This window comes from Esox lucius, chromosome 17 (assembly GCF_011004845.1).
Source record: "Esox lucius isolate fEsoLuc1 chromosome 17, fEsoLuc1.pri, whole genome shotgun sequence".
In the NCBI taxonomy this organism is placed as follows: Eukaryota; Metazoa; Chordata; class Actinopteri; order Esociformes; family Esocidae; genus Esox; species Esox lucius.
In genome coordinates this window covers 3,560,859-3,577,643 of record NC_047585.1, presented here as the reverse complement: position 1 = coordinate 3,577,643, position 16,785 = coordinate 3,560,859, and the positions used below count along the sequence as shown (strand labels likewise).

At 40.4% G+C, this 16,785-nt stretch overlaps 1 protein-coding gene across 14 annotated transcripts in view; it reads left to right on the top strand.

Moving 5' to 3' along the window:
- ptprt (protein tyrosine phosphatase receptor type T) overlaps positions 1–16,785 on the top strand; it is a 287,950-nt gene that overhangs the window by 261,113 nt on the left and 10,052 nt on the right. For all 14 annotated transcript variants that reach the window (XM_034287365.1, XM_020055888.2, XM_034287364.1 and 11 more), the window contains 6 exons: positions 913–1,048; positions 6,924–7,073; positions 7,665–7,838; positions 10,612–10,743; positions 12,248–12,373; positions 13,511–13,674. In XM_034287365.1, the coding sequence (XP_034143256.1) occupies positions 913–1,048; positions 6,924–7,073; positions 7,665–7,838; positions 10,612–10,743; positions 12,248–12,373; positions 13,511–13,674 (882 nt within the window). The remainder of the gene's footprint in view (positions 1–912; positions 1,049–6,923; positions 7,074–7,664; positions 7,839–10,611; positions 10,744–12,247; positions 12,374–13,510; positions 13,675–16,785) is intronic.

Genomic DNA, 16,785 nt, shown 5'->3' with positions numbered 1-16,785 from the left:
ATATTTAGCCTCCTTGTACCTCATTCAGTACTGTATCGCTTTTCCTGCTGAACAAACCGTTCCAAAACGAGTTCTCCTGAAAAAAGGTCAGCGCAGCTATATTGACATGCAACATTTAGCTTTTCAATCGCTCCCCATCCAGATTTGGGTTTGACAGCTAATGTCCCACTGAGCTTTCTGTAGGGTTTTAGCCATTCCTTTCAACAACAGACAGGATGCAGATGAAGTCTAACAGGATGAGCTTTGGCCCACAGAGAGGTGGCCCCGACTGACAAGCGGTGGAGTAATTTCTAATTTCCTGGGGCACTCCTCGGCTGTTATCCCCCTGTTGAGACCCCGTTGTTTGCCGCGGTCTCCATTAATCACTGGCGGCTGACAAGCAATCTGCCTGACTGCCGAGCCACTGTGCGGCCCCTGGCTCCTGAGCTCTGGAGCTGGGACCTGTCAGGATTCTGCCAATTGAATGCTGGCTGAGCTGCCCCCCCCCACATTTCTCCACTTGCTATCTTCCTCTCATCCCAACCCAGTTCCCCCTGTCCCTTCCTCCACCATGGGAAGCATGTTTCCTTAACACCTAACACTAGAGTCAGGGGAAATGTCTTGAACCAGTCTGTGTGCTGTTTGTCAGCAGCGTAAGTCCATCCTTATATCCTTTGGTTAACTGGGAACACAGCGTTTCAGTATCACCCATAGCCTATTTATTATAGGCCGCAGATCATGTGTCGGGTGCTGACTGTTTCAGGCTGGTACAGAGGACAGATTAGGAACTGAACAACACCAACCTTAGGGGAGGCTTTGGTATAACACTTTTTCTCTTTTTCCTTCTCTTTTTCCTCTCTCTCTTTGTCCCTGTTTCTTTCTCCCTGCATCTTTCTGTCTGTTTTTTCCTCTTGCTCTTTCTGCTCATCTCAGTGCTGGGGCTGGAAGGACAGGCTGTTTCATTGCTGTGGACATCATGTTGGATATGGCCGAGAACGAGGGTGTGGTGGATATTTTCAACTGCATTCGGGAACTGCGTTCACAAAGGGTTAACATGGTGCAAACTGAGGTTGGTGAAGCAACATGCTGCTTTCGTGTGATTGTGTGTAGATAGTGACTAGTCAAGAAAACAGTATTGTATTCAACATATATCATTACAGTACCATGAAAAGAGAATAACAAAATGCCTACACGAAAACCTTGTTTCAAATAAAACACACAAAGGACTCCCATATAGCACAGTTTGATATGCACCCACTGATCAGCAAAAAAATATGGGACACTGCGTGAAATGCAAATAAAAACAGAATGCAAATTATTTATCCCTATATACACTCACCTAAAGGATTATTAGGAACACCTGTTCCATTTCTCATTAATGCAATTATCTAATCAATCACATGGCAGTTGCTTCAATGCATTTAGGGGTGTGGTCCTGGTCGAGACAATCTCCTGAACTCCAAACTGAATGTCAGAATGGGAAAGAAAGGTGATTTAAGCAATTTTGAGCGTGGCATGGTTGTTGGTGCCAGACGGGCCGGTCTGAGTATTTCACAATCTGCTCAGTTACTGGGATTTTCACGCACAACCATTTGTAGGGTTTACAAAGAATGGTGTGAAAAGGGAAAAAACATCCAGTATGCAGTAGTCCTGTGGGCGAAAATGCCTTGTTGATGCTAGAGGTCAGAGGAGAATGGGCCGACTGATTCAAGCTGATAGAAGAGCAACTTTGACTGAAATAACCACTCGTTACAACCGAGGTATGCAGCAAAGCATTTGTGAAGCCACAACACGCACAACCTTGAGGCGGATGGGCTACAACAGCAGAAGACCCCACCGGGTACCACTCATCTCCACCACAAAAAGGAAAAAGAGGCTACAATTTGCACAAGTTCTCCAAAATTGGACAGTTGAAGACTGGAAGAATGTTGCCTGGTCTGATGAGCCTTGATTCCTGTTGAAACATTCAGATGGTAGAGTCAGAATTTGGCGTAAACAGAATGAGAACATGGATCCAGCATGCCTTATTACCACTGTGCAGGCTGGTGGTGGTGATGTAATGGTGTGGGGGATGTTTTCTTGGCACACTTTAGGCCCCTTAGTGCCAATTGGGCATCGTTTACCTGAGCATTGTTTCTGAGCATGTACATCCCTTTATGACCACCATGTACCCATCCTCTGATGGCTACTTCCAGCAGGATGTCACAAAGCTGGAATCATTTCAAATTGGTTTCTTGAACATGACAATGAGTTCACTGTACTGAAATGGCCCACACAGTCACCAGATCTCAACCCAATAGAGCATCTTTGGGATGTGGTGGAACGGGAGCTTCGTGCCCTGGATGTGCATCCCACAAATCTCCATCTACTGCAAGATGCTATCCTATCAATATGGGCCAACATTTCTAAAGAATGCTTTCAGCACCTTGTTGAATCAATGCCATGTAGAATTAAGGGAGTTCTTAAGGCGAAACTCAATTCTACATGAGTTAAAAAACTCTATTTTATGTTGAGAAATTATATTCTTAAATTGTTGCATTATGTGCCTGCATAGTCTTTCACATAGTGGTGAACACTTTCCCATCTTTACTTCTGAAAGACTCTCTGGGATGCTCTTTTTATACCCAATCATGTTACTGACCTGTTCCCAATTAACCTAATTCGTTGTGAGATGTTTCACCAGGATTACACAACTTTTATAACATTACACAACTTTTCCAGTCTTTTGTTGCCCCGTCCCAACCTTTTTGGATCATGTTGCTGGCATCAAATTCAAAGTGGGTATATGTTTTTCAAGAAGCAATAAAAATTCTCAGTTTCAACATTTGATATGTTGTCTTTATTAAATGTTCTATTGAATATATGGTTTGAATGATTTGCACATCTTTGCATTCTGTTTTTATCTGCATTTTACACAGCATAACGAAATGTTTGTTTGGTTGTAGAACAGACTCTTACTGTCTCTCCAACTGTCCTGCGCAGGCACTCCGCCTCACCAGCTTTCTAGATGTCATCAACCAAATGCACCCTTCCATTCACCAGCACCTGTTCCTCATTACAATCATACAGTCCATCAGCTCACCACCTACTCTATATACAGCTCCAGAAGAAATTAAGAGACCACTGCACCTTTTTCTTTCCTTTCCGTAAAAGTTGAACCCTTTTAACTTTTAACCCTTCTGTTCCTCACTCCTTAGTTTGAGTGAGGAAAGAAAAAGGTGCAGTGGTCTCTTAATTTTTTCCAGAGCTGTACATCATTCACATTCTTTAGTCCTTTGTCAGATCTTATCAACCTTTGTGTAGCGCTGCCACACAGTCATTCAGTCCTGAAACCCTTATGTCTCATCTGTTTTCATAAAGAGCCAAGTAGTGTCCTGTCAAGTCTGTTTGTTTGTCATGTACTGCCAACTATTTTGTGTGTTATTAAAACCCATCCACCTGCATCTGCATCCGTCGCCCTCACCTCTGTAGGCTACACTCACATTGATTACAAACATTTCAAAATTAACACCACACCATTCCATATCCATCCAGGATACTGCAATTAAGGGCCCATATTGAGTATAATTTAGAATTCATGACGATCCCAAATTGTTCATATAGGAAAGCATAATCTTTTCACTTAACATATGCCAAATACGTTTCTTTAGACTATTCAGCCTACACAAATCTCTTGTATCTAACTCCATACATATTATTTTGAGGTTAACATTAGCCATTCCAATTGTATTTTATTCAGGGGTGGTGTTGGCATGCACTAGAGCAGTAACACAGCATTAGGTATCCTCATACCACGGATAAAGGGAGTGCAACCAGAGTTCAAGTAGGTTTGCATAGCATTTGCCATTGCCATGGCTAAAGATAAACACGACTCTGGCAGTACCCTGCTAGCGACAGTCACCAGACTGATCCGATGTCACAGCCTGCTGCCCACTGATAGTTTAAAATGAATCTATAGCGTAGAAATATAATCTTGAGATTGAGAAAAAGCTCCTCAGACTTACAGACTAGGTTCTGAAGCTCAGACATCCTGTTTTAAAGGTCCTTTGGAGTGAGTGTTTAAAGCAGGGATAGCAAACGTATTCTGTGGCAGTTATTCTAGCTGTGGCATCTGACCAGTAACCCAAAAGTTGTTAGACAGAATATGTGTTCTGGCTAGTTGAAATAAGTAATTTTATCCTTGCGCAAGATCATTACCCCTTATGTACAGTGGATATAAAATGTCTACACCCCTGTTAAAATGCCAGGTTCTTGTGATGTAAAAGAATGAGACAAACTTTTTCCACCTTTAATGTGACCTATAACGTGAACAATTCAATTGAAAAACAAACTGAAATCTTTGAGGGGGGAAAATGTATAATTAAAAACTATAACCTGGTTGCATAAATGTGTAGACTTTTTATATCCACTGTATGTCACTTTGGATAAACGCATCAGCAAAATTATACACATTTTAATGAAGGGCTATAGTGTCTGCTGGTATTTATTCCTTCTAATTAAGACCTAGACAACCAAGCGGCAAAAATTCCTTGCTAATTACTGACCTTCATTCATCAAACAAGTACAAGGAGCAAAAAACTTGCAGAAACTTGGCCCTTCTTGCAATAAATGTGGCTGGAATGAAAAACTTTCAATTAGGAAAGTCCCTTAAACCTTTAGAATAGATTATATTTCTATTGTTGTTAGGAAGTCCTTGAGCCTAGAAACAGAAGAATCTAGGCCTCAGCTGATGGGAAAATCCAGAGTTACACAACAAGTTATTTTTCATATTGTTCACTCATCCTCATTGCTCTAACCTCCAAGATATCTGCTGCCCCTGGTCAACTACATTTTATTCGGGCTGAGCAGAATCACTGATCTACAAACACTCTACTCATCATTGGACAAAGATGTGACTCATCAAAGATGTGATTTTCATCTCACTCAAACTGCTTCCCTTAAATGCTGAGTGCAAACTACCCAAAAGAATTCAGCAGGGAATGTGTGAAATGGTCATCACACTTCTTCTTTGCGATTACCGCTTCCTCCACTGGCCAACTGACCCTTTAGAAGCAGTGGTCCTCTGCATGTCATAGCACTCTTGTTCACCCTACTTCAAGGGCCTTAACACCTGCGCCAAAAAATGGCTAATCAGTAATGCATATGTGGACGCTTAAGGCTGAGTAGTATGTTTTACACACTTCTCCATATGCTGAATTCACCCCTCAGATGTACAAAACAGAGATTGATTGTTTATCCAGGTCACAGCCCCAGTGAGACAGATGTCATGTCACAGCTTAGCAAGGAGTTATTCCTCCACCATCCGTAAGCCACACACAAGACAGCCCTTTCTTGTCATAACTATTTTGCTTGTCTAAACCCGGCTAATATGTGGCGCAAATGGCCACTGATAGAGACTTAGGAGTATGTTTCCTTCATCTCCAAGTTCAACATATGCATCTGTATTCTCTGTACCTACAATTGCTTCATTAACCTCTGTGTACCAGGAATATATTGTTCGCCAAACACCTCGGCAAATACCAACGACTTGTAGAAACCATCAGGGCGCTCGATATCACAACTGATCAAATGTGTTTGTTGTCTCTCCTGAAAGATTTCCCAAGTCGGACCAAGTCTGGCTGCCTCTGGAATGTGCTCAGTCATGCATCTTCCATCCCAATGACGCTATTAATATGAAATGCATGCTGAATAATAGACGACACAGTCTGTGCCCATGTTTTTCTATTCTGGCCATTGAATTTGTTCTAAGTGTATGATGGTTACAACATCAGAACACAGACGGTCATTTCATTTGCCAGTCCTAAAATAACAGCAATTCAACTGCAACATTTTTGTGTGAATCCCAACTACAGTACTACTGGTCTGAATTAATTCCTTCTGAGTATATAGAACTACTGTATGTCATACACAGAAATATTATATAGACCACCTAAATGGCTGTAACTGCTGGATTAATTAGTGTGTAGGGGAAAACTTGTATCAATTTAAAGCACTATTTGAAGATAATCCGGCATAAAACAACAAAAAGCAATTAATCTTTTAAAAGAGTTTTTCTGCTTCTAAGTAGCACCAGCTACCAAGGTAATGGATAGTGGAGGTCAACTCTGGATGGATTTAGCCCTGGGTGGCTCTGAGGGCCACAATTAACATTCCAAACCCTGAGCCTTCTAAATTTGCTTGGTGAAAATATGCATAATGCTATTCACCAGTGAATAGCGGGATTTGTAGAAGATTTAATATCTCTGGCTACTTGATGAGCACATTGTGCTGTTGAGCCGCAACAAGGCCTTAAGGCTGTTACAATCTTTTGTTTTTTATTCTTCCAGCAGTACATTTACTTCTCCATAGGATATTATTATCAAGTTTCAAACTGCAAATTTATGCAAAGCACTCTTCATTGTACGACATCTGTTTCATCACTAAGCTTGCGGGTATGTGTTAAAAAATTGTAAAGCTGCAGTCGCAAAACCATGTTAGATTTGACATATTGACGTTCAATAAAAGCTACTAATTATGTTTTTCTGTCACTGTGTACAATAAAACTGTTGCAGGTGGGCTCACCACCTGTTCTGTATGTACTGCTTTGTTGGCATCATTTTTAACACTAACATATAAATTGAGCCTCAGTTTGACTGTTGGTCAAAGTGCTGTAATAATGAGCGATTTGCTCTAAGAAGTTGAAGTCAATGAATCTCTGGTATCATCTTATTACATAATAGGATTCAGATGGCCTAGTGGTTATGGTGTAGGGCTAGTACCTGAAAGGTTGCTGGTTTGAATCTGATTGAACCAGCTCTATCACAATGTAAGCAAGTTGAAAATATACTGTTGTGCCATGTTGTATGGCACTAAATCCGAATAGCTCTTGTAAGTCGCTCTGGACAAGACTGTCTACTACATGACTAAATGTAATCTCACTTCTTCCTCATTGTGTTCTACCTTAGGAGCAGTATGTCTTTGTCCACGACGCCATCCTGGAAGCCTGCCTGTGTGGAAACACGGCCATCCCAGTCTGTGAATTTAGAGCCATATACTACAACATCAGCAGACTCGACCCACAGACCAACTCCAGTCAAATAAAGGACGAGTTTCAGGTTAGCACTTTCCAACTCTCAACTGTTTGTCTGTTTTTTTCTCACATCCTCCTTTGTGGCATGCCACTTGTTTTTTTTCTGTTTGACATCTTCAAATAAAAAAGCCAGAAGGCAGTGGAACTCTGGCTACAGTTCTTTCCTTGTGCACCATATTCCGTCACTGTATCGAGAACAGGTCTCAGATCTGTCATCTGTCTAATAATATATGATGCATATCTCTTTATCACTCCCTCAATCTCTTTCTCCCTCGTTCTCCCTCTTACATAAGTCATCTGCAGCCTTCACATCCGTGAAATATTTGAACTTTTGTGAAGGTGCTGACCACCAGAAACAAGTGTTTTGTTAGACTATGGAAATCAATGAAAACGGGAGAAGATTATTATTCATTGTTGAGCATATTTATACACCAATTCATTACCCACTTCTATTCTGGACGGTGGATTCTGTGCTGTGTCATGGTGAACGTTTCAAAAGAGGAGGTTCGGTGAATTATATTTCTTTCATGTCAAAAGTGCACAAGCATTCAAATGACCAGCCACCTGTAGTAACCATATTTTATTTGTTGTTAAAAATGCTGCCTTCTCTTGCCAGACTCTGAACATTGTGACACCCCGGGTGCGGCCTGAAGATTGTAGCGTGGGACTACTCCCCCGGAATCACGACAAGAACCGCAGCATGGATGTCCTGTCTGTGGACCGCTGCCTGCCTTTCCTCATCTCTGTGGATGGAGAGTCTAGTAACTATATCAATGCAGCTCTCATGGATGTAGGTTCATCTCTCTCTCTGTTTGCTCTTTAAGATTGACAGATACTTTGTTACTGTTCCTTTTTTTGGGCAATGTTATATAATGTTGCCCTGATTACTAATTAACTACCAGATTCAAAAATGCAGCAATTGTTGTACATGCATTGTTGCAGAATCAGTTATTAAACAGTTAGAATATGGAATCTGAAATATGATCTGACACATTCACTAGCTGAATGTTGTTCCATATGTGTTACTACTGATTAGTACATATTCTCCTGTAAGGTACAATGCTCTGTTAATTAACATGTTAATTAACTCCAAAATGGGAACTTGTTATGGGGGGTGCTACTATCAACTCCACATATGTAATACGTCTGATTAGTTAAATTGGCTAGGAAAAGATAGAAAAACATTAACTGATTAAAGTGGTTAAAAGTATACAGAAAACATTGTAGTATATACTTTACTTAAATTAGCAGTTCCTAGCCCATTTAAACCATCAGGATGTTGAGATGATGGTAGCAGTCCCATGTAGACACAGTTTTAAATGGGACATTTTTATTACCATGTAAGTGTGTAGTAACAAAATTTTTTTATAGAGTGGTACATGGAAATGTATAACACCATCAGTAGTGATCATGCAACAACACATTCCTTATTAAATATGTTGTCCTAGTTATGCAATGCATCTTAATATAGTGTGAGTTACAATAAGGGTGTTGCATTTTGGGTTTATTGCATTTGTTGAGCACATACTGGGAGGCATTGACAGGATACATTCAGATGCACCCAAATAAGATAACAGGTTTAAAACTGCAATGGCATCAGCAGTAAAAAGGATAACATCACCTAACAACTGATGGTTATCCCACACACTGCTACATGATAGCAGTGTGATACATGAGTAGTGTCGGCGGGGCAGACTCATAGGCCCTTATAGCAGATCTACCACACAGATCCACATCCAGATTAGCGTCACAGAGCCGATAAGGCCACTAAGACAGACAATAACAAGCCTGGAGGTCGACTAGGCCTGTTTGTCTGGCACAAGCATAATGACCTGTTTTCTCTGGTATTTCCATCATGGCACAGGGTTAACACTGTCGGTGGCAGTCTTCTGAATGCTGTGGCTCATAGTTTTCTCCCTACAAGTTGATCAGTTCCCTGGAATCGCGTGTGTCCATTCTCTGTTTGTGTTCCCAGCTCTCTCAGTTCAATTCAAGTTTCTAAACTGGCATGACAAAACAATATACATATTGCTAAAGCATATCAGAGATAACATTAATTCACAACAGAACATCATAAAAAAATAACAATAATCAATAGAACAGCCTAGAGGAAAAAATATTTTACATTTGTGTAAGACAGGTTTGTGGTGTGTCAGATCAACTTGTGGGGAAAAAACAATGTCCATCATTTTTTGGCAGACTGCAAGTGTGCAACCAATAAACAGCGGTTTGTGTCCTCCCCAGAAGGATAGGTATCTTATTATCTTTAGAGAGGTCTTTGAAACCTTGAATAATGGTTTAACATTTTAGGAAATTAATTTGTCTAATTGTTTTATATTTCATAGATTTTCTTAGGAAATGCAACCTTCTCAGGTTCTTCTATGGTGCAGTGTTTGCTCAGCCTTTTCTATACAGGGAACCAGGTTTTACTGTGTCTTTTAAGTGGCAAGGCTGAGCTCGCTGAGCATGTACTTTGTCAAGGTTTTTCCAAGGCTTTGATCTGTAAACATGGTCAGATAATTTGCGATAGTGTACTGACATTTTAGGGCCTGGTAACACTGTATTTTGCTTTGTGCTTGTGTTTCTAATAATTAGATTTTAAACATTTTGATTGATTGGATGTTCTGGTTTTGAGGCTTCAGTGTGTTAGTACAACAGACCCAGGACCAGTTGGATACATGGACTCATATCTTTGCCCAACTCTTGATATTGCAGGGCTCTATAATAATACGGTATGACGCCATTACTGTGATTGTATGTGTTATCCAGAAAGTGATTGGATTTTTTTGGTTACTGATTGCTCTCTGGTATTCTAATTTGCTGTTTTGAGCCAATTTGAACGAATTGTTTATCCTATACGTCTTACTGGTTTGGGAAATGTGTAGTTATTTCTACGCCTGATCTTTTGAGGAACAAGGCAATTTGTCTGTGATCAAATAGAGGTGTTAGTGGCTTGACAGTGAATATTCAGAGAGAAAGGGTCAAGGTCTGTAATCATGTAGTCTACTGTGCTTTGGCCAAGAGTTAAGCAATAGGTGAATCTTCCCAAAGATTCCCCTTGTAACCTTCCACTGACAAAGTACAGGCCCAGTCTTCAACAGAGCTGCAAGGGGTCTTTTCCATTTTTATTAGTGGTGCTGTCACCGTTGTTTCTATGGGGAGATTAAAACGGTTAGAGACGTTATGGCATGTAATATAGCTGTCCCCTCGAGTTCTTATTTGATCAGGTAGTATTCCTGTGCATGCATTTCTGTCCGCACAGATGAGCAAATTTCGCTGGGCCTGAAAGTTGCTCGTCTCTTCCCCAAGGGAAGGGAATATGTCCTCAGAGAAATATGGGGTTTCTAAGGGGGAATATATATTGTGCAACAAAGCTATATTTTTTCCTGTCAGTACTTTTTCCAATTTTAACCAAATGTGATATTTGCCAATGTTAAGGGGATCAATTCAACTTTGACTTCCTAGACTACCCCCCCCCCCCCCCCCCCCGTTCCTCTCTCTGTCTTCATCATTACCGGGGGGCTAAATGGTTGTGTGTCATTGATTTTCTTCTTCTTTACCAGAGCCATAAACAACCAGCAGCCTTCATCGTAACCCAGCACCCGCTGCCCAACACGGTGGCAGACTTCTGGAGGCTGGTGTTCGACTACAACTGCTCCTCTATAGTGATGCTCAATGAGATGGATGCTGCCCAGGTGTGTACGGCTGACCACCAGGCGTTGGAGCACACACACATGTTGTCTTACACATGCTCTTTCTTTCTTTAATCCCCATCTGTTTCGCTTTCTCTCCATAGTCATATCCTTCAGGTGTCACACCCACCATTTTATAGAGCAGGATAAGCCTTGAAGCAGAGCTGCTCTTTTCTCTGCTTTAACTGTCTCCATAGCTGCCAAACCCTCAGACAGACACATAGGTCCCTAATCAATCCCATATTTAGGTAGGGGTTCATTTTTTAATGGTCGAATTAAGTCACCTACTGGTCTTGACTACTGGATAAAAACCTACTACCATGGCTCCTATCCCAGCTTTTCCCCACGTGCTATTCTGCTGAATTTACACCTCCCCTGTGTATTTTGTCTGAGGTACAAGCACAGTACCGTTTGGCTCACCTGTAACATTGCAATCTGAGGCGACAAATATGTGTTCCACTCGCTTTCCTGGTGGAATAAATAGTACTCCAAATAATTTCCAGTTTTCATTGTAATTCTGGTGTTTAGTTTCATAGCTAGACTATATTTCAAACATTCTCAGGTGTAGCAGAAAGGTAATGTGTGCATAGTCTAGCGAAGTGGAGCATTGGAAGATTCTCCACTTCGCTTGACTATTCAGCTTAGAGTTTAAATAGCACCAGCAAAGAAGTCTGATTGCTGAAGTATTGTCAGATTCAAGCTAGCGAGAAACAGCGGAATTCATTATTCATGTGCTGTTGGCTCCATTACCACAGTAACACCCTTAAAGGCCCAGCAATTTTTTTGTCTCATCTGCGATATCCCTTAGGTTCCTTGTCATGCCTGTGTCAAAACAATTCACAAGGAGTGACTATCTAACAACTGCCTCCCAGACCCCACCCATCTTAGGCCAATCAATGTCCCCACTGCTAACAGAATCCTGCAGGAAAAGCTGTTCAACCCCGCCAACCCCACCCACTGTGTAAAAAATAATTATATGGCATGTTTGAATGAATACCTGCCTTTGATTGCAAGCCAGCAAAGAGCATGTCAATACTTCCCATACTTGGGTTGACTGGAAAGAAATTAGTGTTTTATTTGTTTGTTTTTGAGATATTAGAACTCTTTAAAAGCTATTCAATGGAGGATAGCCCGTCATGGCCATTAAACTGATGAGATGGCCTTCAATTGATCACGCCAAGCATGTTGGTAATCGAATCTATGACCTTGCATTTGAAGTCAGTAATGGTGACTTGGCAAATGTGTTTCATGATGTTACCAATGAGTAGAATCCTGATCAGTCCCTTCACGTGGTTGTGTAAGTCTGATTTGATACCAGTTGGTAGGATGGTAGTCATGTAGTCAACAACTATCTATACCAGCATGTGATGTAATGTAGCATAGAAATAGAACTACTAATAGTAGTTCAAATATTATTGAAGTCAATATTTTAATGGGTGAACATGTAGCCTCATTTAGTCTTCACATATGAAAAAATAAGGAAGGAATAAGGCTGTTTTCTCCACAGCTGTGTATGCAGTACTGGCCAGAGAAGAGCTCCTGTTGCTACGGTCCCATCCAGGTTGAGTTCATTTCAGCCGACATAGATGAAGACATCATCAATCGTATCTTCAGGATCTGCAACATGGCCAGGGTCTGTATTCAATTAATGGAAGTACGGTGCCACTAAGTCACCAGACATATTACATCCCACAGTGCACCACTGCAAATAAATCATCAGAGGTACTGAAACAGTAGATGTGCTGTTTATGATTTGTCAGGCCTCCACTTTTACCACTACATTGCTAAGACACTGTCCTGCCTGTTCAAATGTCCACATAATCTCTTTTGGCATTGAGCACCTTGTTTTCTGTCAAACCAAGATTAAAAACAATTCTAAATAATTCACAACACTCCAGCTGTGTTTAATGGCGTTCGCCTAGCAAAAGGGAGCCAATTAGATATTCCCAAATGTTTAAATCCCACCCAGTTGGGACTCCCAAGAGGGCACAAGCAAATGCTGAAGACAGAAAGTGAAAAGTACTGTATCTGAACACTGGTCTCATCCATATGCGCAATCACTGCTTAAACATTTAGCTTCTGCTATAAACCATGCCAACTGAGTATGGCGATAACAGCCTGGCAGAGGAGTCTGGCTGGTTCTAACTACATCTGTCTGGGAGGGTGGGCTTTGTTCTACACTACTCTGTTAAATCCCTGCCACATGTTTCCATGGCTTTGCTGGCCAGCTAATCAACATGTATCTCCATTGCGGTGTTAAAAGCCACAGCAAAGGTTTCTGCAATTTACCATGAAATGGTTTCATTGTTGCCTTCGAGAAACACATGGCATCTCATGAAACCAGCTGACATTGTCGTTGTGATTTTCTGTTGTTGGCTGGTTTCCTCTGCTCTGGCTGAGGGAAGTATATCTGCATCAAGGAGCCAAAAGACACCAGGGATAGATGTGCTTCTGATGAGGTGTTCAGTGCTTCAGCAGTCTTTTGATGACTTGAGTGGCTGAGAGGTGCAGTAGACAGAGAGGCAAACCTTGACTTCCATGCAGTTGGACAAAAACTACACATTTTTGTGGACAGCGATGAGGATGAAGACCTGCATGCTTTTTGTTGAATATTACGATTAAGATCATAATAAGATCATAAGATATTATTATCAGGATGCTGTGACATTGTCCAGGATGACAATGATGTTTTGATAATGGTCATGAAGATAATGTCATTTAACATTGATGATGGCATTCATAAATTATTTTCTTCCTCTGTATTTGTCAGCCTCAGGACGGCTACCGTTTGGTGCAGCATTTCCAGTTCATCGGCTGGCCCGCCTACCGTGACACACCCTTGTCCAAGCGCTCCATCCTGCAGCTGGTGAGACGTCTGGCCAAGTGGCAGGAGCAGTATGACGGGGGAGATGGACGCACCGTGGTCCACTGTCTGTGAGTATCTTTTGCCCGACTATAAGGGAGTTCAATTTCTGTATTATACTGTCCATATTAGACACACATTTTGGTTGAAATTAAATGCAGGGATAGTGTCCACGTTTGGACATTCACATCTTCATGGACAGTTAATTTATTAAACCTTTATTTAGGTAGTGAGTTGATTTAAACACTAAAAGTCAGTTTTGCTAGGGCAATAGTCACCCACACTTGATATAGTACATAACATATTCTCTTTTACGAAAGACATAGTCCAATCAGCTCCTTCCATGGCCCAGTTTTTGGTAATGTGTCTTAACCCACAAGAGGTTTATTTTGGCCAACTCGACCATCACAATTTTAAGCCAAGTAGTTAAAGCCTCCCTGATTTTCTTTCCCTGGTCGAGGTTTCTTGCCAAGCCAAAAACAATATTTTTATCTTGATTCAATAGTTGAAGCAGTCACAGGATGTGGAATATTTTAAAGTAAATTAATGGAGTAATTTTGTTGTAAGTAAAAAACAAAACAGGCATTAAACACAGAGGCGGTTAAGTATTTCAATATTTTTTTAATTGTGTGGGAATCATTCAAATTTGAAACAGTTATAATGAACTGAACATCTAGACATGAACCTAACTGTTAGGGTCCTGGTACAAGAACTGCCCTGTATATTCTGTCTTTGTTGCCTCACATTCCACAATATACTCTCACACAAGATATGGGTTTATGAATGTATTCATCATTTCCTGCTTCCTCAGTGGTATTTCTTTCTACTGGAAATATAGAAGATGGAAAGTCATTTCACTATGTTTTCCTATGGCTCTCAATCACATTGTTTCAGTTTCGGTGAGAAATTGCTTTTCAAAGCCACATAATAGACAGTGACATGAGACATAAAAACCAAGGCGAAGATGATGTGTTAGGAATAATTGAAAACTGTTTGGGAGAGTAATCACTCCAGGTATGATTTCAGTTTGTGCTCCTCTACAACACGTCAAACCCCAAAGATCTCTCATTAAAATGAACAGCCTCGACTCAAACGCAACGCCCAGTTATCAGTGTGTATGCATATAAAGCTTTGTAGAGCCATTGATTTATTTGGGATTGAGTGGGGCTTTTTCTAGATAATAACCACAGTAGGTAGCATTTATCTTGACAAGATAGGACAAGATAGCCATTCTTTGTCACTGTTTTTCTTAGAGTTTGAGTACATATGACTATTTAAACAAAATCGACACAATGGGAAATCTTAGGGCACATGGTAGCACTATAAATTAAGTGTGTACTGAAATATTGTGGCTATTAGTTTTTTTCTTTTTGAAAGAGAGGTAGTTGGAGTTTGCACAAAAGGGCTGTGTATTTAATAATATGTACAGTTGTGCTCATAAGTGTGCATACCCTGGCAGGAACTGTGACATTTCTGCATTGATTTTGAAAATATGACTGATCATGCACAATTTTTATTTTATTTTATGGAAAGTGGGCATATGAAGCCATTTATTATCACATAGTTGTTTGGCTCCTTAATGATAACAGAAATCATCTAAATGGCCCTGATCAAAAGTTTACATACCCTTGATTCTTTGACCTTGTTACAGAAACACAAGGTGACACACACAGGTGAAAATGGCAATTAAAGGTGAATTTCTTGCACCTATGGCTTTTTAAATTGCAATCAGTGTCTGTGTATAAATAGTCAATGAGTTTGTTAGCTCTTATGTGGATGCACTGAGCATGCTAGATACTGAGCCATGGGGAGCAGAAAATAACTGTCAAAAGACCTGCATAACAAGGTAATGAAATGTTATAAATATGGAAAAGGATATAAAATAGTTATAGAAAGCCTTGCAAATGCCAGTCAGAACTGTTCAATCACTTATTAAAGAAGTGGATAATTCAGAACTGTTAATTGTCTTACTGTATGGCCTATAGATTAGCAGGCTTTGCTGTTATTTGTCTTACAGTATAGATTATATAGAACAACTGTTATTGTTCTTACAGCATAGCCTGTAGATGAACTGGCTTGGCTGTTTTTTGCCTGACATAAAAGCCTATAGATTAATAGGGGATATCTGCTCACTGTTTTCGTCTTCCTGATCTTTAAAAGGGTATATACTTTAGTATTTACAAAGCTCAAATACGTATTTTCTTTTTTTTAAATTATATTATTTATTCAACACACATACAAGTGGAGATGCCGATATGTTCACAATTGTCTTTTAAAATATCTTTGTTTATATTCTAAACATTGTACTGACTTGATTAGTCAATCACAATTATTTGTTCTTTCATTCATTCTAGTAATCACAATATACAGTGGGGAGAACAATTATTTGATACATTGCCGATTTTGCAGGTTTTCCTACTTACAAAGCATGTAGAGGTCTGTAATTTTTATCATTGGTACACTTCAACTGTGAGAGACGGAATATAAAACAAAAATCCAGAAAATCAAATTTTTCTATAATTGATTTGCATTTTATTGCATGACATAAGTATTTGATCACCTAACCGAATAGTAAGAATTCCGTCTCTCACAGACCTATTAGTTTTTCTTTAAGAAGCCTTCCAGTTCTCTACTCATTACCTGTATTAACTGCACCTGTTTGAACTTGTTACCTGTATAAAAGACACCTGTCCACACATTTAATCAAACAGATTCCAACCTCTCCACAATGCCCAAGACCAGAGAGCTGTGAAAGGACTAAAATTGTATCAGTGATAACTAGACCTGCACAAGAATGGGATGGGCTACAGGACAATAGGCAAGCAGCTTGGTGAGAAGTCAACATCTGTTGGCACAATTATTAGAAAACGGAAGACGGTCAATCTCCCTCGGTCTGGGGCTCCATGCAAGATCTCACCTCGTGATCATGAGGAAGGTGAGGTATCAGCCCAGAATTACACCGCAGGACCTGGTCAATGACCTGAAGAGTCTCAAAGAAAACCATTAGTAACACACTACGCCGTCATGGATTAAAATCCTGCAGCCCACGCAAGGTCCCCCCTGCTCAAGCCAGCGCATGTCCAGGTCCGTCTGAAGTTTGCCAATGACCATCTGGATGATCCAGAGGATGAATGGGAGAAGGTAATGTGGTCTTATGAGACAAAAATAGAGCTTTTTGGTCT